The sequence below is a fragment of the Orcinus orca genome, chromosome 13 (assembly GCF_937001465.1).
Source record: "Orcinus orca chromosome 13, mOrcOrc1.1, whole genome shotgun sequence".
Classification (NCBI taxonomy): Eukaryota; Metazoa; Chordata; class Mammalia; order Artiodactyla; family Delphinidae; genus Orcinus; species Orcinus orca.
The window spans coordinates 12,077,960-12,105,070 of record NC_064571.1 but is presented as its reverse complement, the minus strand read 5'-3'; the positions used below and the strand labels follow the sequence as shown (position 1 = coordinate 12,105,070).

The following is a 27,111-nucleotide window of genomic DNA, read 5'->3' as shown; positions in this document are numbered from 1 at the left end:
CATAGCACAGGGAGATCAGCTCAGTGCTTTGTGACCACCTAGAGGGCTGGGATAAGGAGGGTGGGAGGGAGACGCAAGAGGGAGGAGATATGGGGATATATGTATATGTATAGCTGACTCACTTTGTTATAAAGCAGAAACTAACACACAATTATAAAGCAATTATAAAGATGTTAATAAATAAATAATCACTTAACTAAAAAAAATGCAGACTTTAGCAGAAAGGAAAGAATAAAACTGAGCACATCATTCATAATAGGGATAAGTATTGTTCCCTGAGATTTTATTTCATTTGTTGTTTGTATGTCTGTGCATGTGCTAGGCTGTACTGCAAAATGTATTTCTTCCATTGCATCACAGTAAAAAGAGTTTGAAAAACAAACAAAAACAAAAAATAAATAAAAATTAAAAAATAAAGTTAAAGAACATTTGCTTTAAAACAGAAACAGACTCACAGATACTGAAAACAAACTTATGGTTACCAAAGGAGAAAGGGGGAGGGATAAATTAGGAGTTTGGGATCAACAGATACACACTACTATATATAAAATACATAAACAACTAGGACCTACTGTATAGCACCGGGAACTATATTCAGTATCTTGTAATAGCCTATAAGGAAAAGAATACAAAAAGAATATATATACATATACGTTTAACTGAATCACTTTGCTCTACAACCGAAACTAACACAACATTGTAAATCACCTATACTTCTATTAAAAAAAAAAGAATGTTTGCTTAAAGAAAGGTCAGAAGATAATAACGTTTCTACCAAGTCATCTATTATAGTGAAATAACATGGCTAAAGAATATATATTTTTAAATTACTTTCACCTCTTTCTGTTTTCTTTAATTAATAGACTTTCATTTAGAGCAGTTTCAGGTTTATAGGAAAACAGAGCAGGAAGTACGGGGAGTTCTCATATACCCCTCCCCACAAGCACCCCCTTATACACACACAGCCTACAGAAGTTCCTTATTATTAAGATCTTGCATTAGTGCTACATTTTTTATAATTGATGAACCCATATCACATATATAACCATATATAACATTGAGATTGTTATTAACTGAAGTACATAGTGTACATGAGGCTTTACTCTGTGCTACACAATTCTGAGTTTTGACAAACACATAACGTCATGTATCTGCCATTACATATCATAAACGATAGTTTCACTGCCCAAAAAAATCCCCTGTGCTCCACCTATTCATCCCGTCTCCCTCTCCTAACCCCAGACACCTCTGATCTTTTCACTGTCTGTATAGTTGTGCCACATTCCAGAATGTAATATAGTTGGAATCATACAGTATATATAGCATTTCAGACTAACTTCCCTTATTTTGCAGTATGCATTTAAGGTTCCTCATTTTACAGCTTGATAGCTCCTTTTTTTTTTTTTTTGGCTGAAGGATATTCTTTTGTATTGATATACCACAGTTTTTCTGTCCATTAGCCTATTGAAAGACATCTTAATTGCTTCCAGGTTTTAGCAATGATGAACTAAAGCTACTCTAAACATTCATGTGCATGTTTTTGTGTACAGTGCAATTTCTGGATGATATGGTAAGACTATGTTGAGCTTTGTAAACAAATAAACAAACAAAAACTGCCAGGATGTCTTCCAAAGTGGCTGTATCATTTTGCATTCCTACCAGCAATGGCAGAAATTTCCCATTGCTCCCCTTCCTCAACAGCATTTGGTATTGTGTGTTCCTGATTTTGGCCATTCTAATAGGTGTGTAATGGTATCTCCTTGTTTCAATTTACAATTCCCTAATGACATGTGATGTGGAGCATCTTTTCACATTATATGCCATCTGTATATCTTCTTTGGTGAGTTGCCTGTTCAGATGTTTTGCCCATCTTTAATGGGTTGTTTTCATATTATTGAATTATCAGAGATCTTTGTATATTTTGAGTTTAACCTATTTCTTTTCACTTTTGTTAATATGGCCACTAGAAAATTTTAAATTCCATACACGGCTCACATGTGTAGTTTACACTGTATTTTTTTTAATTGGAGTATATTTGACTTACAATGTTGTGTTAGTTTCAGGTGTACAGCAAAGTGATTCAGTTACACATATACATATATTCATTCTTTTTCAGATTCTTTTCCCATATAGGTTATTACAGAATATTGAATAGAGTTCCCTGTGCTACACAGCAGGTCGTTGTTCGTTATCTATTTTATATGTAGTAGTGTGTGTATGTTAATCCCAAGCTCCTAATTTTTCTCACCCCCCATGTTTCCCCTTTGGTAACCATAAGTTTGTTTTCGAAATCTGTGAGTCTGTTTCTGTTTTGTAAATAAGTTCATTTATATTATTTTCTAAAAATTAGATTCCACATATGAATGATATAATATGATATTTGCCTTTCTCTGGCTGACTTACTTCACTTCGTATGATTGTCTAAGGATGCAGCTGTACTGCCAGTAGAGGCCCAGGTACAGCATCATGAAGGGGCAGCCACTTACCCAGCTCATGTGGAAGGGCCAGGGGTGGGAGACAGGGCAAAGCAGAACATTTTGGTGTGACACTTTTGACACACTCATTTTGCAACCCTGAAAAAACAAAACATTACATTTCCAGCTTTTTAGAGTGAATTACCTAGTAATACGTGCAACTCACATGCTCATCTAATGGCTTGACTTCCCTCTCCCATTCCCTGATCCAACACTGCGGGCCTCGGGGTCTCAGTTTATCACCTGGGTTCCCACTGCTGTCTGTTAATGGTCTGCGGCCCCAGACCCTCACTGATTCAAGCTGTCCTGCTCTCTTTGGTCAGATTTTTCCAAAATACACATCTGTTCTTGCCACTTCCTCCCTAAAACCTTCAATGATTCCCTACTACCTGGACAGTAAAGTTCAAACACTAGCGCAGGTCAGGTCCTAGCAAGGGACAGAGCTTACACTCAAAAGATGCAACTGGGTAGAATGCAATCAAAGGGGTGTTTACAAAAGTGCAGGCAGGTCCCGAGGAAATAACAGAAGATGGTAAAGCTGCCGACAGCTGGAATCTACTACGCTTTCCAGAGGAAAAAGGGCAAGGGGACCTGGCGTGACCTGACACAGAGAGAGCCGAAGCTGTGATCTTACTTATTGGAACGTAGCAATTGACAATTGGCCCAGGAGTTCGGCAGGGGGGCCGGGGCGGGGGGCGGGGGGAACGGGGAGGGGGCGGTCGTGCGCTAACCAAACTCTTCCCCTCCCTCTGACCTCCCAGTGCCTGAGCCCAACCGGGAGAGAGAGGACAAGAGACCTCTGAAGTAGCCCACAAGGTCAGTTTCACAGGCACGGAGCATGTAGTGATACGAGGCACGCCCACCTGAGGCTCGGTGGTAACACTTACCACTGGGTTTCCTGACCCAGCCCATAACTGCCCGCCCACCTCAAGGCACCCCTGCTGCAGGCTGCGCACTCACTCTGGCCAAGAAACCCCTCTGCAATGCAGTGCCGATCACAGCACTCCCCTGAGTAAAACCCTCCGCGCTCTCTATCCAGCAAATCCAGACTGTACAGTGAAATCCCAAGACCCTCTTATAAACTGACTCTGCGCACCTCCTCGCTCACTTTACCTTCATGAATGCAAAGGTTTGGTTCAGCACAAACCCCTTATAGAGCATCCTCAGCCACTACCCTCTCTTGGATGCTGCTACAGAGAGGGCCTGGCTGCCAGCGAACCCGAAATCCGTCCTTGTGGTCACCCTAAAACACCTTCAGGGCTTCCAGGGACCCTGGCTGAGCTAGTGTCAGAACTGTGCCTCCTCTGACCAGCAGAGGGCGCCATGACACCGAACAACGTCGGAAGCACTTTCGGAAGCCACCCCGGGCGTGGGGTTGCGAGAGCTCTGAGCTCGGCGTGGTGCCTGCAGGCAGGACAGTTGTCCAACCCGAGAAATGCGCTTGTCAAACTTTTTTTTTTTTTTAATGCAAACCACGGTTTGAAATACATTTTACCTTGCAACCTAGTACACACATACGCGTATATTTATTATCGAGTTTTAATATTAATCTGTCCAAATCTGATTGCTGATATTTCACAGTGATAAATTCAAAATTAAATAGTTTAACACAATTAAATTTAGTTAATTAATTAAAGTGGAGTTTTGGTCTTTGTACCAGTAAAGCAAGAGTTTTTTAAACTGTTTTTATGTGACTAAAGCATTTATTTTGTGAAATATTCACAATTTTAGTTATTGAATGCATGGAATTTTCTGTACCTTATTTTCTTGCTGTGTGCTTAATTTTAAAAAAAATTTTCAATGCAACTTATTTTGAGACTTTTTAAAATATAGCTAACCAAAAAAAATGAAAATCTGAGGCTGTAAAGTCATAAAGGCCTACAGTCTCCTTAAAATGAAACATTTAATTTTCATGTGTTATTTATTTTCTGGGTAGCAGAGTGCGTAACATTTTAGTTCAACCTAGAAAGTTATGAGATTCACAAATCATACACAGTTGTGGGGAAAAATACTTTGTCATAAACTCTTTAACATGTTAAAAGATAAACTGGGCCTTATTAACAATTTTAAGAGTTTATCTGAGCAAAAATATCCATCCGAATTGGGCAGCATCCAATCTAGCTGACAGAAAGGAGCACTGAGGAGCTGTACAAAATAAGACTTTTATAGGCAGAAGGGCCGGGGAACAAGGAAGTAAAAAGTCCGGTTTGTTGTTACAAAGTTACTTTCCTTTAGGGGATGACAGAGGTCCACCAGGCAGATGACCTAACTAGTGTTGGCCAGTTGATCCCTGATTGACTGGGTTAAGATTCCATTTCTGGGAGATCTGGGAACACTGATTAAGTGAAACCTCAGTTTGTTGACACAGGCTTAGCATAATCGACTCCATTTTGGGCATTTTGTCTTGTTTTTTAACAAACATAGTAATTATCTCATATTTATATTCATGTTCCAAATAATTATCTTGCTTAGTTTAAATAGCTTGTTTGCATGGAAGGTCATCACAGGCAGCAACAGCAAGAAACAAACCACATGGATGCCTTGTGAGACGGACCTTCCTTTAGTTTCCACAAATGCAAAACAAGAAACAGTGCATTTTATAAGCTTGGCTACAACAGTGTGGGAGGCAGCCCTGGAGGAGGCAGTCACAAAAGGATGCCATTAACTGTTAAAAGCAAAATGCTTCTCCCAATGCAGCACCATACCTTTAACCAGCCTGTGCAAAAGCTGTTTGCGGTGTTTGAGACCAACAGAGAAAAAAAAAAGGTTCCACTTTCAAATAATAACTACTAATAGATTGTTAAAGTTTTCATTACAGATTGATAAAAGTATGTAAGCGTGCACAGTTAATACAATAATTGGGATCCCTGAAGAGAAGTTCTTCAAGACAAGCTATTGGGGGGTGAAATATTCAATGAGTCAATAAATGTTCTAAAACAAAGATCTTCTTAGAAGCGCTGCAAAAGTCTGTGTCCTTGTGATGGGGCTGCAGTGATAAAACGTCACCGTGGCTTTGTTACCGAGGCCAAGCTCGCTCTGCTCGCTGCACTACCGGGCAATAAATCAGAGAAGCCCGCAGACGGAGAACACGACAGACTAAAGTCTCAAAATAACCATCTCATCAGGGTTTGGATGCCAGTTTCTCTTATAGAACAGAGAGGGGGAGGAGTTGAGGAAGTAAAGTAAAAAGGCTATAAGTTTTGTAAATATCACCTGGAATGGCCAGCCCCGGGGAGGGGATGTGTTAATTTCTTCTTTCTTACAGCCATCCACAGGTGCACTGGGTCGGATGTTTCCCTGAACAAAGGCACTTTGGTTTAACGTTCAGGCAGAGGAGCAGGCTTCCCCGAGGCAGGCCATTATGTATAGACAGTATCCTTTTAGTGAACAAAAGCAGCTGAAGGGGCTTTCCAGGTGGCACAGTGGTTGAGAGTCTGCCTGCCGATGCACGGGACGCGGGTTCGTGCCCCGGTCCGGGAAGATCCCACGTGTCGCAGAGCGGCTGGGCCCGTGAGCCATGGCCACTGAGCCTGCGCGTCCGGAGCCTGTGCTCTGCAACGGGAGACGCCACAACAGTGAAAGGCCCACGTACCGCAAAAAAAAAAAAAAAAAAAGCAGCTGAAAGCAAAGGTTAAAGTAAAAGAAAGAGATCCAACATGCAGTCTGATTCAGCTCTTCTGTGTTACAGCTTTATATCAAGTCCTTTCTGAAAGTACTGAAATTCAGGTATTTGGGGTGATTACTGAATTCACAGGGAAGAGCTGGCATGTTAAATCTTGCCTAGACAGCTGAATTCCACACCACGTGATGTTAAAACATTGATGTGTCTTACATGGAAACAACCTAAATGTCCAGCGACAGATGAATGGATAAGGAAGATGTGGTACATATATACAATGGAATATTACTCAGCCATAAAAAAGAATGAAATAATGCCATTTTCAGCAACGTGGATGGACCTAGAGATTATCATACTAAGTGAAGTAAGTCAGAAAGAGAAAGGCAAATATATGATATCACTTATATGTGGAATCTAAAATATGACACCAATGAACCTATCTATGAAACAGAAACAGATTCACAGACATAGAGAACAGACTTGTGGTTGCCAAGGGGGAGTGGGTCGGGGGAAGGATGCGTGGGAGGTTGGGGTTAGGAGATGCAAGCTATTATATATGGAAAGGATAAACAACAAGGTCCTACTGTAGAGCACAGAGAACTATTTTCAGTATCCTATGATAAACCATAATGGAAAAGAATATATTTTAAAAAAAGAATGTATATATGTATAACTGAATCACTTTACTGCACAGCAGAAATCAACACAACATTGTAAATCAACTATACTTCAATTTTTAAAAAAAACTGGTATAAAAAAAAGAAAGAAAATGTTGATGTGTCTTATAAAACCCAACTGCTTCTGTCCAATCTGTTTTCAGCTCCTTGTTAAGATGTGGGAGCAGAAACCTCTGCTGAAAAGTAAGTAAAAGGAGCCCTTTACCAAGAATGCATGAATGGTTCAACCCTTATCGTGCTGAATGGATTCTGCTAGTTTAGGTTCTGTTCCTTTTTGTTTTGCAGTTGATTTCTATGACTTACAACAGGTCTCGGCCCACAGTTGACAAGGCTCTGTCTTAGAAATGGAGCTGGGGAGAAAATATAGATCATTAGCAGCTGGCTCTAGAGAACACAGGGCCCCTCTCACCTCCTCCAGGGTTGGCCGCATGGAGAGAGCCAAGCTTGGAATTAGGAGAAAAATGTCTTTGGCCCATTCTGTCCCCAGGCAAGCTTGGACCCCACCTGTACTTCATTTGTTAAACGGGGGAGTAGTTCCTGCCCCTTTTACTTCTGTTGTTGTTGTAAGGGTCTGACGAATTAAAAAAAGACTTCAGAGGAAAATGCACTGCTTTATATAGAATACAAGTGTATCATCAGAATCATTCAGCAAGGACCAGCATATCCCTGCCCTGTTCCCGGCACTACCTCTGTGCCTAGTGGCCCTGCGGGTCCCCAGGCTACAGCCACTCCTGGGCACAATCAAATGCACGCACAGTCCCAGAGTTAGGAACAGACTGTGCACCCCAGGTCTGTTTCTAAGACAATTGATCAGAGCCACAAACTCTGTGGCTTAGCCCGCTCGGTACCGGGCCTGGTTCCTGCCACTGTTCGTGATTTGGTACCTAGAGTTATCACACCACAAAATACCCACAGAACGGAATAGTGCCATTCTATCAGGTCACCCCAACACCTTGGCAAGCGGGGGTTGGAGGACGGCTCACCCTGCTTTACCTATGAACAGGTGTGTGCAGAAGCACCTGTCATCAGCCTTTTCCTCATAGGAAGTATCACCTGGACCACACTTGTTCCATCCTTTCTCCACTTATGGACTATCATCTACTCTACCTACATCTCTGGCCATCCTCTCTAAGTGACCAAGAGGACATTTTGATCTGGAAAGGAAGTGACATGCCAGCCCACACAGCTGGGGGAGCTTACTATCAATCTCAAAGTCTTCTTTCATCCTGATGTCACAACAGGCTAAAATAGTGAAATATTAAGACAATAAATCAAAGAAACTTCTACATGTTACCAAATAAATTTTTTTTCAGTTTTCACATATATTAAAAACTTCTCCCTATGCCTATTCCTTAATGTAAAAACTCCTCTCCTAAGGCTATATTCCAAGGAAATAATCACTCACTGCTGAATTTATAGGGTATATGCATGTGTCCAGCAATGTGAAATCATTTCAAAAATTGTAGGATGTTCATGTCCTCTTTCCTCAACTTTGATGCCAAAAGGGGTCCACTTGGACCCAAATATGTGTTAGCAATGTAGAAGGTACTGGAGAGTTGTAGAAGGCATGGAGAAGGTTTACAGTGTAACCCCCAGGAAACAGCTTAATCACCCCAGCATCTAGTGTCCCTTCTTTGCACCCACTGGCTGGCTTCCCCTTCCCTGCGCTTCCCTCCCCTCCCCCCTTTCCCTCCCCCACCTCGCTCTCCCCCTCTTCCCCCTTTTCTCTCCTTCCATCCTCCACTCCTTTCCTCCAATCAAAATTTCACTGACTCCAGTCTGGTCCTTTCTCACTGAAACCCATTTTTCTCAACTCTCCACTCCCGCTCCTGCCAAATTTTCATTCTTTATCCAGTTCAGAGCTCACCAAAACAAAGGCCGATACAGTACACAGGACAGACCTTCCTTAGAACACAGTTTAATGACCATGTTTTGGCATATTGGTATGATTTAGGGGCTCGCATCCCCCTTGGAAAGACTAACAAGGAATTCTCCAACAAAGATGGGTCTCCCCTTACTAAAAACCCCTATAATGGATGAAAAAGGAAAAGAATTTTCTACATACGTTTACATATTCCGTGGAACGTCATGCAACAATTAAAAACGATCTTATAGAAGCCTACCTTGTGACATGGAAGGGAGTGCAAGATACACAGTTAGTGACCAAAAAAATTAATTTTTCATGCTTGATTCTATATTTGTAATTAAAAAGAAGTCTATAGATGAAAAATAAAAGTCTAGAAGGATAGACAGTAAACATTCAGACTGATTAAGAAGTAGTGTAGGAAAATTGTTAGGAACGTGGGTTTGGAGTCACAAAAACCTGGGCTACATTCCCTCTCTGACTTATAGACATGTGGCCTTAGAGCAATTTACTCAGCCTCAAAGCCCCTGTTCTTTTACCTGAGCGCTAGGGCCCTTATAAGATTTAGGTGCGATCATACAGAGCATGTATAACACGTTAGGTGCTCGATAAAAGTTCATTATAGTCATGGTTGTATTAGGTTCCAAACGGTTTATGGAAATTTTTCCTGAATGAACCATCTGTTTGTGTCATCATGAAACATAGTCATGCTAAAATTTAATCATCAACTAAATATTAAAGAATGTTTACAAGGAAAAAATAAGGAAAATGAAATCAATAATCAAACAGCCAATCGGCTGTAGGGAGAAGTAGGTCCTTGGGGGGTTGATCAAGGGCGGTCTCCCGGAAGTGCTTCACATTTTAAAGATTAGGGGGCCAGAGGAGGCAGAGGGCGATGGTAGTCGGGTCTAAATGAGCATCTGGAAGGAGAGATAGGAGAGGCCACTGCTGCCTGGACTCCCTGGGCTGTTAAGAGAATTTAATGAGAGCAAAAGCCTTGCTTGAACCCAGTCTCACTTGCCGACTTACCTATTCTTTCCCCTTTTCCTTGCATCAAGGCTGTTTTCCACAGACACCTTGTTGTGGGAGTGAACCTGCAGGCACCTCAGCTTCTCCTTCCTCCTTCATCACGGTTTAGATGGTTTCGTGCCATCGAAGGAGGCTACAATAAAGGTTAGAGAAAGCTAAATATCTTTGTTATCTGCTGTTACATTACTAACCATCCCAAACTGAGTAGCTTAAAATAATAATAACCATTTATTTTGTTCAAAACTCTGCCAGGTGGACAGGGCTCAGCGGGGACAACTCATTGCTGCTCCAGGCAATGTCAGGGGGCTTAGCTGGATGGAGGATTCACATCCAAGGCTGGCACGTTGGTGCTTACTACGGATCAGGAACTCAGCCAGGGCTACTGGCCAAGGGCTATTGGCCAAGGGACCCAATTCCTCTCCACGTGGCCTCTCCTTGGGGCTGCTTGGGCTTCTTTACAGAATGGTAGCTGGGTTCCAAGAGCAAGTATCCCAACCTACAGAAGAATGGAAGAAGAGTAGAGGTTGGTAGTCTCTTAAAACCTGGGTCCAGCAACTGGCAATACTTCAATTCTGACATATTCTATTGATCCATCAAAGAACCTGCACCGATTCAAGAGGAGCGCATGTAAATGTCATCTCTCGATGGGAGAAATGTCAAGGAACTTGCATTCATAGTTAAACTATCACAGTCTGCCTCTTGGCCATGATTATTTCAACTCCTCCCTTATGCGAAATACACTTATGCCCTCCCAAGGGCCCCAGAAGTCTCATCCAATGAAGGCATCAGCTTGCGGTCCAGGACTTCATCATCTAAACCAGGAAAAGTCCAACCTGTGGGCCAATTCTGGCCAAGCCCACATGTTCCATGGCTCTTTCCCAAGTTCAAGGCCAGCAGTAGCTGCTCGAATTTTTTAAATAGCACATCACTCTGACTCTGATTCTCCTGCTACCTCTTTCACTTACAAGGACCCCTGTAATTACATTTGGTTCACCCAGAATCATCTTCCCATCTCACGACCCTTAATCACATCTGTAAAGTCCCCTTTGCCATGTAAAGTAACATAGTCACAGGTTCTGGGGATTAGGATGTAGACATCTTGGGGCCATTATTATTATATATATTAGATTATATACATTAAGTCCTCATTTTATTTTTTTACTTCTCTGTCCCTTTCAGTCCAAGCTTTTATCATTCCTTTAAAAACGTTTTGCATTGTAGCAATGTAGGGGTAGTGGATTAAGAGTTACAAACTATTAGGTATAAAATAAGCTACAAGGATATAACATACAGCATAGGGAATATAGCCAATATTTCATAATAACTAAAAATGGAATATAACCTTTAAAAATTATGAATCACTGTATTGTACACCTATAACATATATTATTGTAAACCAGCTATACTTCAATAAAAAATTTTAATAAAAAATAAAGTCTATGAGAACAAAATTTTCAACCATCGTATATATTATATATATATACACGTACATATATGTACGTGTATATATAAAATTCCAATGATCTTCCTTTTAAGTAACTTGGAATCAAACTATAGATTGATGTTCGATTAATACTTGTAAATCAAATTCTTCTCTAACAGAAAAATAAATTCAATAACAAAAGTTTAAAAAAACATTTTGCATTCGCAATTGATAATCAATTCAACTAGACAAAAAAACACACCTACGTTTCCTTTCCAGATGGCCCATCTACCTTGCATTGCCTGTGAGGCTTCTGTGGGACAAGACCTTCAAGTTTCTTAAAGGACCTGCCAGGTACGCCCTTCAATCCTTCTAAGGTTCAATTTCCCACATTACCTTAGGCAACAGTTTTGCTAAACTTCCCACCACAACATAACACACATCATTCTTTTCTCCGGCTTTCAGTCGCATTTTCCTCACTGCCCTTCAAGCCCTCATGAGCAAAGACTTCCAGCTTCCACCGGCCACCCAACCCCAAAGCCAGGGTCACATGTTTTACATTTTAGTTACTGGAGCACCTCTCCTGATACCAAAACCTCTTCTAATTATCTATTAACCAACCACCATAACCAACCACCGCAAAACTTTGTGGCCTATTTTGTTCACAATTCTGCATTATGGACAGGGCTCAGCTGAGATAGCAACTCTGTTTCATGTGGCTCGGCTGGGCCTGGAGGATGATTTTCCAGCAGGTCACTCGTTCTGCTCTCATGTTGGTGTTAGATATCAGCTAGGAGCTCAGCTGGGGCTTTCAGTAGAGCCCCAATTTCCTTCCACGTGGACCCCTTAGTGGGGCTGCTTGGAATTTCTCACAGTATGATGGCTGGCTTGCAAGAACAAATATTCCAAGAGACAGGAAGTACAAGCTGCCAGTCCCTAAGACCTGGAAGCGGCTGGAAGCAGACACAGTTCCACTGCCTTCTATTGGTCAAGCAATCACAGCGCCCACCCAGAGTCAAGGAGAGGGCGCATAGACCACACCTCTCAAGGAGAGGAATATCAAAGAATCTGCAGTCATCTTTACTTTGCCCCACCAGCGAGCTGTTGACTAATTGTTGCTGTCATAATTTCACATCTACCCACTCCCATCCACTCCCATCCACCATCCATTCCAGATGAGCAACAGTTCCTGGTGGTACATAAGACACACCAGCACGCCGACATCCACTCAGAGCTGCACACACGGTGCATCCCTGGCCCAGGTATGTGGTCCTCACTCCTGGTTTCTGGAACACCCCCTCTGGGCTATGGGCACCAATGATTTTGGCCCTTCTCAATCCCCTAGATCAAGTCTAAATCGTCTTCCTTAGCTATGGACCTGCATGGACGAGGGGCTGGAAGAGCACTCATTGGCTTGGCCTGGCTGGGTTGGTTTTGGGGGGTTTGTTTTTCACTGTTTTTTTTTCACAATGCTCCTCCTTATGTTTCTCTAACTATTCGTAATTTCATTCCTAAGACCACTCCAAGCAACTTGCTCCAAAGAACAAGAACAGATATTTTCTCCCAGGAGGCCCTAAAAATCAATGGGTTGTTAGAGATACAGTGGGAGGGAGAGAATGGAGCTTGAGAACATACATGCCTTGGTGTGTCCTGGTAGGGTACCACTGACGTCACTCACTCTATTCCAGGGGATACAATGACTCATTTTGAAAACAAATAGAGAATTAGTCTTAGAGAGTGCTTTTGGTCCCACTGCTTTGAGCATTCTTTGCTGATGGAGACAGATCCCAGATGACTGAATGTAGCATTTTTCTAGGTGGATCTGTGGATATCACCCGATTGGATACCATCTAAAGATCTGTTGTGAATTTCATTACCCTTGTGAGCCAATTCTGTCCATAACTGGATATCAGTCACCTAAATGTCTCCAAGTTCTTCAGACGATTGGGGTCATCTTTTTTGCAATGTTTAAATAGGAATTAACTTAATCCCCTACCCAACATATGGTGGAAACCCAATTTCCCCTACCCCGTTCCCTAACACCTCAGGAATACCTCTCGTCGTCACCGATTTCTTATATCCTCTGACCTCTCTCATGGTTCACATATTTCAATTGGCTCCTATGTTGGTCCCAAACTGACCCAGAACTTTGGTTTCCTCTAAAAAAAAAAGGAAAAAGAGTTGCTACTGGGTGTTACTAGCCCTGTAGTTAGCAAACTTGGCTTTAGAAATACCAGCAAGCCTTAGATATCCTGATGGTGAGTCTGCTCCCTAGATCAATCAAATAGGAATTTCTGAGGGTGGGACACAGGCCTTCGTATTTTTATTAACTCCTTTGGGTATTTCAGCTGAGAAATTCTCAGCTAGCACAGTGCTTCTCAAACCCCAGTGTGCATGAGAACCACCTGGGGATCTTGTTAAAATGCAGAGTCTGGGGCTTCTCTGGTGGTGCAGTGGTTAAGAATCTACCTGCCAATGCAGGGAACACGGGTTCGAGCCCTGGTCCGGGAAGATGCCACATGCCACGGAGAAGCTAAGCCCGTACGCCAAAACTACTGAGCCTGCGCTCTAGAGCCTGCAAGCCACAACTACTGAGCCTGCGTGCCACAACTACTGAAGCCCGCGTGCCACGACTACTGAAGCCCACGCCTAGAGCCTGTGCTCTGCAACAACAGAAGCCACACCGCAACGAAGAGTAGCCCCCACTCGCCACAACTAGGGGAAGCCCACGCACAGCAACGAAGACCCAACACAGCCAAAAATAAAATAAATCAAATAAATAAATTTTTTTAAAAAGTAGAGTCTCTTTCTGGGGTTGGAGTGGGGCCCCAGATTCTTCATTTCTCATAAGCTCTCAAATGATACTGCTGATCCGCAGACCACACTTGAAGTAGCAAGGGGTCAGCACACACGGGGGAAGACAACGGTCCAGAAAACAATCTTCACCCTTCCTGGTAGACGTCCATCAGTGACACCGCCATCAGGAACTTCTCAGACGCCATCTCCTCCAGTCCCAGCTCCCAGTCTTCTCTCTCCTTTCATGTTTCTTGGCCTCCCTCAATCTCTAGGCCCCTTGCCTTGTCCTTCTCAGGATGCTTGTGGAAGTATCAGACTTTCCCTTGTTTATTGGATGGATCAGTCTAATCCTCTCCATCTCCCAGCACATCCCATCCCCATTCTACGAGCTTTGTTTCCACACCTAAATGCACTGTCAAAAGGATTGACTAATCCCAAAGCAATATGACCTCCATCTTCTCAACCAGAGGTTCCCAAACTTCTCAGCTCACTGTGCCTTAGGGTCTCAGGAACTTCTACAAAGAACCTCTAAGACAAAAAAAAAAAAAAATATATATATATATATATATATATATATATATATACACACACACATATGCCTGACAGTTCTGTTTATTAAGTAGTCAGATTGATACAACTTAATGGAATTTGCATACACAGGTCTAACCTATGTTCTTGTTTCCCTCAAAAATTTAAAGTATCCCGTGGCATTGACACATGTACACTATTGATACTATGTATAAAATAGATAACTAGTGAGAACATACCGCATAACACAGGGAACTCTACCTAATGCACTGTGGTGACCTGAATGGGAAGGAAGTCCAAAACGGAGGGGACATATGTATGGCTGACTCATTTTGCTGTACAGTAGAAACTAACACAACATTGTAAAGCAACTATACTCCAATAAAAATTAATTTTAAAAATAAATAAAGTATCCCATGGCACTCCTGTGAGTGTGGTGAGGTGCCCCAGGACACCTTGGTGAACACTTGGGGAACCATGTTTCTAAGCTAATAATTGGGATAAACGCAACCTCCAAATGTCCTAGGAAGGTAAGAAAGCCTTGTGGCAATGATTCTGTCTGATCCAGATGGGGCTGAATTTGGTTAGTAAAGAGAGGCTCTCTGGGCATTTCTTTCCTACCACAAACAGGCCAGACTCCACTCTCTTCTGTAGCCAAGAGAGTAACTTTCTAGATTCATCTCCCAGTGGGATTCCCAAAGGACTCTGGAGTTAGAACCATAGAAGAAAGAAAATAAGGGCGGAAAAGTAGTTCCTATCCTGGTAACAACTGTAAATATGACTCATCTCATACCAGAAAATCTAGCAGGGGAGCTCAAGTGTTATTAGGAAGCTGTATTACCTGACAGTGTAGACTGTTTCCAGTTAGGAGCCCAACCCTACAGCACAGTGATTCTCAAGACTGGCTGCGCATTAAAATCACTAGGGAGCTTTCAAAAAATACTGAAGCCTGGGCCCTACCCGAGACCAATGGAGTCAGCCCCTGGGGAATGGCACCCAGATCTATCATTTTTAAAACTCCTCAGGTGACCCCAAAACACAGCCAGCGTTAAGCGCATGGTCCATGGATCTACTGCCTTGGTATCACCTAGGAACTTGTCAGAAATGCAGCCTTGGGCCCCATTAAACACCTACTGAATCAGACTGCACTTTAACGAGGTCTCCAGGTAATTCACGTGCTCGTTAAAGTTTGCGAAGCTCCTCCAGCCACAGACAACCACAAAATTCTGGTACTTTCTGAGATCTCATCGAACGTTTTCTGTGTACCATGTCTTTGGGGGCCCAGAAATCTTACATAACTTACCGTGTCACCCTGCAAGTTGGTGGTGGGCCTGAGATGAGCACTGCTGTCTGGTGACCTCCCACCTGGCATTCTGTCTGATGGGAAGCGCACTGGGAAGTCTGGATTTGAGCTCCATGGCCCTCTGACCTTGGGGGCCTCTCTCAACTTGTTTCTTTATCTTTATCTTTATAGAAGATTATCTTTATCTTTATAAAAGGGGCTAAAAATACTCACCCAGTGTCCTTTGAAGTTTCATGGTAAGGATTTGCTGAGTCATGCATGCAAAACGGCTTTTACACTGTAAAGTGCTGTGGAGATCCAAAAGAGGATTAAGGTTGTGTGTGTGTGTGTGTGTGTGTGTGTGTGTGTGTGTCCCCCACCCCAGGCCCCGGCCCACACAAGAGGCAGGAATGTAAGCCTGCTCTGCTCCAAGGCACTAGAGGTGGAGCTTCTTAGAGCCTTGCTACTCAAAGTGTGGTCCGTGAACCAGCAGAATCCCCTGAGAACTTGTTGGATATGTAGAAGCTCAGGACCCACGAGACCTACTGAATCAGAATCTGCATTTTAGCAAGAACCTTCCCCCCAACCGCCCCCGCAGTGATTCCTGGGAATCCTTCCACATGGGAAACACAATATGGCAAGTGGCCAAAAATAAATTGTCATTTGACAGGCAAACCACCGAATTACCTCCGAGGGCTACAATCTAAATAGAATTCCATTGTGAATTGAAATGATCTGGTCCTGCGACATTAAAGCAACATTCCCAAGTAGAGATAAGGCAAGGTCCTGTAGGCATTAGGGCACTAGGTGAGGTTTCCTAGAGTAGGGTCCATAACCAATATCCCCTGATTTTTTCAGGTCCTGAGTTCCCTTCACCTCTCCCATTGCATTAATTCTCAGCTTGGGTGATGTCTTCATTGGATGGCAGCTCAGACATGAAAACTGACCATGAGTCCCGTGAGGACTAGCATGAATCCCAGCCAGACCTGGAATGTAAGCAACCTCTACAAATTCATCATGGGCGTCAAAATTGGTTCCCAAACAGGAAATGGGTTAAATGCTATCTATGGAAATGGTTTTTCCTCTGTCTAATTTGCCAGAGAACTAGGCTCTGGGACTCTCTCTAGCACATTAAGTAGACAGGGACAATTCCGGAAAGTGGTGGAAAGGGACATATTATGATTCAGGCCTTCAGTCCTATCATGAGTAGACACAATTTTCATACATACCCTCATATAGAAAGCTTTAAAGCACTGCTTCTCCAATCAACTGGTTTGCAGCTACTAAACTCCCTACTCCACAAAAAAAAAAACACGAAAAACTAGGAATGAGAACCTTCTTGTTGAAAGGCTTACTGAGAGCTCCAACCCCAAAGTCAGAAAGGGGATCCCCTTTTTGGTCTAGCTAAGTCACCATTGGTAAAATCTCTTGTAATTCCTCACAGAATATTTTGAAAAAATGGCTCTGAGAAGTCCCATTTTAAGGAACCAGACTTAATAGTATTCAATCCAGAATCTCCCCAAATTATTGGGCACAGAACCTCCTTAAGCGCATTAATGTGTTTCTTTGTGAGTGTTTTGCAGATTGTCCTTTGGAAACTGCAGAAATTAACAATGAAATCACCCCTAAGCCAATGAACTCAAGTCCTAGGCTAATGGCGTTGCATTTGCTAACTTGTCTTTGACTCCTACTGTCAGCACGAGGTGCCCTGACATCAGACCTCAGCCTTTCTTCTGTAGTTTCTGCCCGCTCAGGTGATCTTCCAAGGGGTCTTAGGATGGGAAGGAAGGGTGGTAGGTAGCTAAGCCTCCCCCTAGAAGTAGGGAAATTTCTCCTGGGGGCATCTAAAACTGGGGATGGGTGGTTGGAGGTGACACCCAGCCTTTGCACTTTCTGCTTTCAGAGAATTAGCCTTTGGGGGAAGAATAAGCCCAGGAAGTTGATCCAGGACTTGGTGCTGGTGAAGGACAAGAAACTCATATTTCCTGACAAGTGTATACTAAGTTCCAGGCTGAGCTCTTTCCACAAGGGAAAGGGAAACTCCCATGACAACTTTACTAGTAAGGTATTGTTTCCACTTTTCCGATAAAGACAGATCATCAAAAGTGTGAATATAAGACACGCAGCTAGCAAGTAGCAGAGACAGGATGACCAGCGGGTCTGCCGCCTCTAGGTCCAGGAGTCTTTCCATCACCCATGGCAGGAAAACCTCAGTTGGAGTCCCAGAATGTTTCCACGGGTCCCACACATCCTTGTCTGTAAAGTGCCGTGAAAATCCAATGTCAGGAAGAAAGTAAAAGAGTGTTTGCTACTCTTCCAGCGAGCGGTTGCCATTCCCAGTTTTGCTGATGCAGCGGTGGTTTGGTTGGCATTAAAAGTGTAGACTCCTGGACTGGACTGGCCCCAATTCCTCTGGCCCTGGGGTCCCTCAGAGACTAGGGGAAATGATGTATTGGAATCTGCCCCACCAGCAGCCCCCAACCGCCATTCTCTGCTGAGATGCCCTTCTTTCAAGTTCTCCCGACCTACCCCCTGGAAGCCGGGCCCTGTTGTAAGAGCCCTGGGCATTGACTTGGGTGTAGAAGCTGGTGTGCCAAGAACACAGTGGATACGGGCATGGAAGTTCCTGTGAATGCGCCCTTGTGCTCATGCAAACGAGCACGGGAAGTCTTTCATTCATCTTTCAGCAATCAGGCTGGTGGGGGGGGGGGACAGACATCTAACAGTAATTTTGATGTTCTATATATGGAAAGGGCTGCACTAGAAGGCAGCACAGGTTGCTATGGAAACACAGGGAACCAGCCTATGCTGAGGGGGGTTGAACTGGGGGATATATCCCAGAGGAAGTGATACCTGCACCGAATCTCGAAGGAGCAGTTGGAATTACGCTGAGAATAAAGGTAGAAAGCATTTCCAGGCAGAGGGAGCAGTGTAAAAAAAAAGCGTGAAGGAGTATACAGGAGAGAAGGAACTTGGGACTGAAGCATGAAGCAAGAGTGGAGGGACAGGGGGGCGGGGGTGATGCAGGCTGAAAGAGCCAGGTAATGGAGCCCTTGTTCACCTGCCTGCATGACCACACCCTTATGATGCAGGAGAGGGCTGGGTCCTGGGCTGCCTCATTTGGGCAGCCCTACCTTAGTGGTATCCAACTTGGGGTGATTTTCTTCCAACGTGTGTCAACCATGTGGTGAATCTCTGATGCAAGTTACGTACAGGATCACACATTTACTTCTGTTAGCTCTCATAGGTACCAGTTAGTGTTGAACTATTGATTTTTAAAAATATTCTAGTGCTTTTTATTCCAATTTTTGTGTAAATCGATTTTTCCCCAGAAATACAATATGAACTTGGAGATACAAGTAAATGTATCTTCAGTTAGTTTTAACCCTCATTGTTTTATTCCGCAACAAAAGTCATAGATGGCTGGGGTCAGAAGAGACCTCAGAAGCATACAGACAGCTTCCTCCAGATCCAGAGAGGCAAATCCAGTGAACTCTGACCCATTGCTGGTTACTGAAAGCCCCACCCTGGGCCCCATGAACAACATAGAATGAGTCAGAAATTAATCCTGCACAAGCAGGCAACACCTGCAGTACGAGGTATTGACATACAGCTGCTCTTCCCCAAGGGCTGGGGCTGGGCAGCTCTGAGAGGAAAATGTCTCTCCCATTAAGGGACTGAGGGAGGGCTTCAGGGAGGAGGTGGCACATGAGTTAGGATTACAGGACGAGAAGGAGGTTGACCCTAGGTGACAGGAAGAAAGTGCAAAGCATGGGTCTCAGCTAAAGGCATCATGTTTATGGAGTGAGTAGGAAGCTAGACTATGTGTGTGCCTGTATATAATTATATAGTACAATTGCTAATCTACAAAGTCATCTATCACATTATCACATCTTATATCTCTTGTTCTAGATAGACTCAATCATCAGTTCTGTATATGGGCTTGTACCCTCCCCCATGCAAAGCCTGAGTTCACTCACTGATAGATGGTCACCTGGCCAATCAGAGGTGGCAGAGGGACAAGTTCCCAGTCTAGGTTTGCCCACCCCCCAAGCAGGGCTGAGCTGACTGAACGCCCAAATCCCCCCAGAGTCAGGCAAATCCCTGGCCACTCCTGCAGCTGGTCCTGCCTACTCAGGCTCCACAAAGGCAGACACAACCTCTCTGCATTTTGCACAGAAGTCTTGCCATCTCCATTCCCTCCCAGCACAAAGTTGCTGTTCTTGGGTCCTTTCTGCCTCACCTCATCATCTTCACCCTTTCATCTTCCTCACCATTAGCCCCGCTGGTGCCCAACATGGCAGATATCTGTGCCACCCAGGCATTGCTGATGGCATGGGCCGCCAGGGAGAGAGTGCAGAAAAGAGGGTCATCAATACTACCACTAATAATAATGATGTTGTATCATTAGTACTTTCATGGATGTATTATTTTTTCATGATGTATTACTTTCCCTCCAGCTGGATGTATCCATACAACTATTACTTGTAATAATGATGACTTTTCAATGAATGTTACCAATACCGCCACTACTAATAGTAATGAACTTTCATTGACTCCCTCCTATTCCCCACATGAACCCTATGTAAGATAGCTTTTATTAATGCCATTGTACTGGTGGGCAAAATGAGATTTGGAGAAATTTAGTAAGTTGTTCAGCTTGTAAATGACTGAACAGGGATTGGACCCTGACTTAATCTGACTCCAGGGTGCAGGGGTTAATCACTGAAGTTCTTCAATGAATGGATGGATGGGTGGGATAAAAAACTAATGAGAGGAATACGTCTCACCTAAGCCCACTGGGCAAGGCGGGAACTTGAGGCTGGTGAACTGCAGCTTGTTAATTGTTCATAATCTCTAGTACTGTTTTTTCAGGTCCCAAAGTCAAATCCGTAACCTTTCAGAAGTATAATATTCGAGACCTGAACCAGCAAGTTCTGGTCCTGGAAGGCGAGGTCCTCAGAGTGGTCCCAGACAAAAGCATCAGAACCGGAGGTGACTCTCAGCCTTGCTTTACTCAGCAGAAGTGGTTCTTATTCTCTCACTGCCCACCTGGCCTGTAGAAAACTCCTCCCCGGTGGGGCAGCTTGACCACCCCCTCCTCTGGGACAGGTAAAGGACTGCCTCCTGGAAAGAGCCTCAAGGGCAGCTGGTGGTGGGCAACAGTCAGGATGGGGACACAGTTCCAGAGAGTCCCTGACTTCAAAGAAGTCTCCCTGGGAGGGCTGGGAGGAAGAAGGAGCCAGAGGCAGAGGGAGAGGGAAATTCTGAGGATAGGGACATTCTTGGCTCCTGGGCCAACCCAGGATTGAGCATTTGATGACATTGCTCAGGCAAAACAGGGCGGTTGTACCCGAAATGTCAACAGAAAAAAAAGATCATTTTTCTCCTCTAGGGCTGACGCAGTCTTCTGACTTTTTCCAGAGACCTTTTATGTATCAACTTCACACTTAAGAAAAGCTACTACTGAGAAAAAACATCATATGTTTTTGGAACAAAGTTGCCTGATCTTTCCGGAAGCAGCCTGGCTACCTAAGAAATTCTGCCTCGTATTTCAGAAAAAGAACATTAAAGAGCTGAATTCACTGACGGACGAGGAACGTCTGCCCTTCACCTTCCTCAAGGAACAGGTGGGTTCCTATTTCACTCTGGAGTCAGCTGTGAATCACGGATACTTTATCTACACCTCCAACACACCCAGACAACCTGTGGGAGTGACCAAAGATCTAGGGAAAGAAAAACAACAACTCAATTTCAATTTCAAAAGACTAATGTGGAACTCAATACATTACAAGACTGAATATACAAACTGACAATGGCCAGACCACCTCCGACGATAGAATGCAACCCTCAACTTCTATAGCAATTGGCCCAGAAGGGTCAGGACTTGGTCAATGACGGCCAGCTTCTCTATTTTTGTGCCCACTTTCAACTCAGGACCAATCAGAAAAAGGCAACTATGCTGCCCAAACCAATCGCATACGATGCCCCTCTCCCGGCTTCCCCATGGCAACAGCTTCAATCAAAGCACACCTGGAGCCCTCCCTTTCTGCCTGCCCCGAATCTCTGCCAAAAGCAACTGATGGGGGCTGACTCCTTTGCTATAGCCAGCTCTGAATAAATAGCAGCTGTTTCTTCTCATTTGAGTGGTCTTCATTTTTTTCCATAGAGAACGGCAAATAAAAGCATCTTCTCCCGGTAATATGTCACCTTCACCTAGCAAGACCATGGGCTTGACTTTCGGTGTCATTTGTCCCTTTCATGGGTATGAAGTTTGAGCTATAAAAAGTAGAGTGTGGGGCTTCCCTGGTGGCGCAGTGGTTGAGAGTCCGCCTGCCGATGCAGGGGACGCAGGTTCGTGCCCCGGTCCGGGAAGATCCCACATGCCGCGCAGCGGCTGGGCCCGTGAGCCATGGCCGCTGAGCCTGCGCGTCTGGAGCCTGTGCTCCGCAACGGGAGAGGCCACCACAGTGAGAGGCCCGCGTACCACAAAAAAAAAAAAAAAAAAAAGTAGAGTGTGGTTAATTACAAAGTTCTAGGCTGAAATAAATTTCCGGGAATTGATGATCTCAGTGCCTGTGGCTTTGCTGCTTTCCTAAACACGTCCAGCCTCACCGAGGTCCTTCTGTTTCTCAAGAGATAGCCAAGCCATGGAGGTTGTCTCCTCCAGGAGGGCAGCCTGGATAATGCAAGCTCTAATTAGTGATGCGTGTGGAGGCTGGATGAATTCTAGGGACGCTGACCCAGCTGCAGGTGCCAAGAGAAGAGGTTCAGTGGGGTTCAGTGTCAAGGGGTTCAGTGGGGCTCAGTGTCAAGGGGTTCAGTGGGGTTCAGTGTCAAGGGGTTCAGTGGGGCTCAGTGTCAAGGGGTGTGGTAAGGCACTATCTGTGAGTCCTCAGTGCAAGAGAGCAGAGCAGTGGGTGTCAACAGGTGGGAGGAACCAGTGACAAAGAATCCTGAGCAGGTGGCAGACAGAAGCCAGTTTGTGGGAAGGCCTGAAGGCCCTTGTCACTTATCCAGACTCAAGTCCAAAGCATGGCAAGATCACGTCCTAAAGCAGGGTCGGAGGGCCAGGCAGGCAAACAGAACAGGCACTCGGGACCCAGGCACAAAGTCGGGGGTGGGTGGTGGTGCGGGGGCGGTGGGAAGCTGGAGGTTTCTAGGATTAAAGACAAGAGATCTAATGCTTCAAGTCTGGAGTGATCCTCACTCACTCAGAAACCGTTGTCTGCAACTAGGAAAGCCTGGTGAAAATTCGGGGATCTGGAAGGTAGTGCCTCCTTTCATTCTGTTTCTGATCTTCCCTCTCTGTATCCTTTGGAAAGGCAACCCTGTTCGTGTCATCTTAAGACTAAAGACCACCTGGAGGGGTGGGATAGGGAGGTTGGGAGGGAGGGAGACGCAAGAGGGAAGAGATATGGGAACATATGTATATGTATAACTGATTCACTTTGTTATAAAGCAGAAACTAACCATTGTAAAGCAATTATACTCCAATAAAGATGTAAAAAACAAAAAGCCAACCATCTACGGAAACTCTTATTATGCCTTTCTTTTGTAATTCAAAGGGCTATACCATTACTTTCTAACCGAAAATCTTGATGCTTACAAAATTAGCTAAATTATTCATTTGACTTATCTGCTGATATAAAGTCCAAAACCACAAGACTGATATCAAAAGTACAAATGACTTGATGAATAGCAAGCTTGAACGTTTCAGTGGTCTTTTTCATTGACTACACCGCCATGAGAACGTACGATCAAAATCTCTTTGTGTTTGCAGGGCCTCAAGAATTCTCCCTCTGAGCTTCCCAGGTGGCACAGTGGTTGAGAGTCCGCCTGCCGATGCAGGGGACACGGGTTCGTGCCCCGGTCTGGGAGGATCCCGCGTGCCGCGGAGCGGCTGGGCCCGTGAGCCATGGCCGCTGAGCCTGTGCTCGGCAACGGGGAGAGGCCGCAACAGCGAGAGCCCCGCGTACCGCAAAAAAAAAAAAAAAAAAAAAAAGAATTCTCCCTTCTCTATAGTTATGTAAGCACTTACCTAATATTTCATTTGTTCTAACTCTTTGCATTTATGTGCATTTCGGGAGTTCTAGCAAATGAGTTCTTGCTTGGCAGTGGCGTGTAGCCACTGATCTATGTTGTGAGAGGCCCCTTACATGAATGCTGCCGCCTTGAGATAATTCAGAGTGGGCTCAGATGAGATCGTAAATATCCTTAGTCTGACACTACCTGGCAGACTGACTTGACCTAACTTTTAAGTAACCATGCTTGATATATGGGAATAAATATATATATTTATTTTAATTGAAGTATAGTTGATTTACAATATTGTGTTAGTTTCAGGTGTACAGCAAAGTGATTTGGTTATACATACATATATATGTGTATCTAATATATATCTCTTTATTCTTTTTTTCTGTTCTTTTCCACTATAGTTTATTATAAGATATTGCATATAGTTCCCTGTGCTATACAGCAAATCCTTGTCCTTTTTCTATTTTATATATGGTAGTGTGTATATTTTTACAATTATTCTTAAAGGACCATGCTTGATAAAGATGTGGGGTCCCAGTCTTCTCGAGACACTGTGAAAACTGCCACTTCGCAGCTCCTATGGCCCACGCAGAAGCAGCTGGCTTTCTTAGTCCTGTAGAGCTCCAAAAAGAAGGGAACTTTCAGTGAGCTTAGACTGCAGGCTTCAGACCAGTCCCTTCCCTTAACCAAGCATGGTTTCCTTCCATCTTTGCTTGCCACCTGGTGGGTGATGGTCTGAGTCTATCCTTTTCCTGAAGGACTTTCCTGACGGAGGCTAGCACACACCAACATCTTGAAATTTGCCTGCCCTTTCTTCTCCTGTGCAGCCTTGGGTAATAGGTAGGCTCTGGCCATCGCTTCTGAAAGTGCATCAGGAGCAAGGTTCTGCTTTAGGCTTGTGTGAAGAAGCATAAAGCAGTTTCTCTTCCCGAATTTCCGAGGAAGAGGCAGTGGTGGTCTCATGCTGTGGGTAAGCCCAAGGCCGGTGTTCATTCATTACTTCCAGCAGCACTTAGTTCACCTGCCGGGTGAAAAAAATGAGTTTTGTGTATGTCAGGAGACAGGGTGGAAGAGGGATGGATGACAGGACCCCCTGTGCCTCTAAAGCACTGTCCCTTCCCTTTGCCCCCCCCATAGGAAAGGAGGTGCCCCAAGGCATATAGATGGGGTACGATAAACCATCCCTGCCAGCTGTGGAGATGCAACTGGCTCCTTGTCGTTCATAGCTCTCCCTTTTCTCCATCTTTGCCTTATTCAATAGCAATAAAGGGAACTCATCAGGACCCCCCCCCAAAGATGGCACCTCGAGCCTGGCTGACACCCACTCTTCCTTCTGATCTTACTCGGGTCTTTCCCAGGGAAGTCCCTCTACTTTCCTGGTTGGGTTGCGCACCCCCATCATGCACTGGGCATAGCTTCTCCACTTACACTTGTGTTGGCCTGATTAACGTCTGTCTCCCCAACAGACCACAAGCGCCTTGAAGGCAGGGTCTGCTTCTGAGTGTGCTCAACATTCCATCCTCATCGCCCCGCACAGAGCCCGGCACAAACACTGTGTAAGGAATGAGTCAGCTGGCAGAGGGCCCGCCAGGCCAGCCCGCACTGTCCAAGCTCTGTGTGAAGAAGCCTCTCTGAGCGCTGTCTTCTGCTGGGTGCCTCCCTGCTGGGGACAGGGCACAGTCACCAGATGGGTCAGGCAATGGGATTTCTCTGTGTTTCAGGCTCATGTCACCTGGAGTAGGACATTCCTCCTGGTGGTGCAAGTTTAAGGCCAGCCTGAATACTAGTACTGTTGGCAGCTGGTACCCAATCACTCAGCCAGAAAGGCACATTATCATTTTCTAATGAAATGTATGGGGAGGAGGAAGTGTGGACAAGAAAGAAATGCCTGAATCAGAATTACTTGGGTTTTTTTTTTTAAAAAAAAAAAGCAGTTAGATAAAAGAAGCCGACTCACAGATACAGGGAAAAAACTGGCCAGCTGGGGGAGAGGGGCAATATAGGGGAGGAGGTGTGGGAGATACAAACTATCGGGTGAAAGACAGGCTTAAGGATTTATTGCACAACACAGGGAGCATAGCCAACATTTTGTAATAACTGTAAATGGAAAGCAACGTTTAAAAACTCTATAAAATTTTGGGCTTCCCTGGTGGCACAGTGGTTGAGAGTCCGCCTGCCGATGCAGGGGACTCGGGTTCGTGCCCTGGTCTGGGAAGATCCCACATGCCACGAAGCAGCTGGGCCCGTGAGCCATGGCCGCTGAGCCTGCGCGTCCGGAGCCTGTGCTCTGCGGCGGGAGAGGCCACAACGGTGAGAGGCCCGCGTACGTCAAAAAAAAACACAAACAAAAAAAAACTCTATAAAATTTAAAAATTAAAACAAAAAAGGCAGTTATGTCCCTGGTTACATCCCAGAACACCTAAATCAGAATCCCAGGGTGTGCAACCCTGAGAATCTGTATTTTTCCAGCTTTATGGAGACACGACTGACGTATAACATTGTGTGAGTTTAAGGTAGACAACGTGTTGATTTGACACATTTCTGTATTGCAATATGATGGCCCCCATCGCCTCACCTAACTCTTCTATCCCATCACATAATTATCATTTCTTTTTTGTGGTGAGAACATTTAAGATCTACTCTTAGCAACTGTCAAGTATATAATATTGTATTATTAGCTATAACCACCATGCGGTACATTAGATCCCCAGAAGTTGTTAATCTTATAACAGGAAATTCATACCCTTTGACCAATATCCCCCATTCTCCTCACCCCACCAGCCCTTGGTAACCACCACCCTCCTCTCTGTTTCTCTGAGTTTGGCTTTTTTAGAATCACCATATAAGTGATGTCACACAGTACTTCTCTTTGTCTGTCTGACTTAGTTCATTTAGCATAATGCCTTCAAGGCTTCCCAGACCGGGGCACGAACCCGCGTCCCCTGCATCGGCAGGCGGACTCCCAACCATTGCGCCACCGGGGAAGCCCTTCCTGGGTGATTCTTAAGCACAGCAGCATTTTAACCCCTCAGGGACAGTGCAAAGAGCTCTGTACTAGGAGTCAGAACTTCTGGAAGTCCGCCACTTAGAATCTGGGTGACTGGTCAAGTTACTTGTCTCTGAGTCTGATTACTCCACTATTAAATGGGCATAATTCTCATCCAGCCCTGGTCACAGCGTTAGGTGGATGCAACGATCACCCAATGCATTGTGAAAATTACCTCCCAGACCAGAAATCACCATGACCCTGACAGCCTGCCAAGCAATCCCCTCTGAACACGCTGCAAAGAGTCTGTCCCTACCGTTGGTCAACTGGCCTCTGGATCCTGCCCTGAGCCCCTGTACGGAGCTGCACTGACAAGGCGCCTTCTGCGAAAGGGCT

The 27,111-nt window shown here is 44.6% G+C and overlaps 1 protein-coding gene and 1 long non-coding RNA gene across 2 annotated transcripts; both read left to right on the top strand.

Annotated features, from left to right (window-relative positions):
• Positions 1-6,444: 6,444 nt before the first annotated feature.
• Positions 6,445-14,352, top strand: LOC117198710 (uncharacterized). The gene is made up of 4 exons (XR_004479930.2): positions 6,445-9,807; positions 11,366-11,440; positions 12,262-12,348; positions 13,568-14,352. It is a non-coding gene; the product is annotated as an uncharacterized LOC117198710 (long non-coding RNA).
• A 5,133-nt stretch (positions 14,353-19,485) lies between these two features.
• Positions 19,486-21,838, top strand: LOC105748874 (interleukin-37-like). The gene is made up of 3 exons (XM_049696236.1): positions 19,486-19,496; positions 20,554-20,721; positions 21,112-21,838. The coding sequence occupies exons 1-3, from the start codon at positions 19,486-19,488 to the stop codon at positions 21,503-21,505; spliced, it is 573 nt and encodes a 190-aa protein (XP_049552193.1). The 3' UTR covers positions 21,506-21,838.
• The last annotated feature ends 5,273 nt before the right edge of the window (positions 21,839-27,111 follow it).

What these genes read in the sequence shown, in the direction of transcription:
- LOC105748874 (XM_049696236.1), top strand. An exon ending in TGCTTTACTCAGCAGAAGTG is followed by an intron (nt 20,722 to 21,111) that starts GTTCTTATTCTC and finishes CTTCTGACTTTT; the next exon opens with TCCAGAGACCTTTTATGTAT.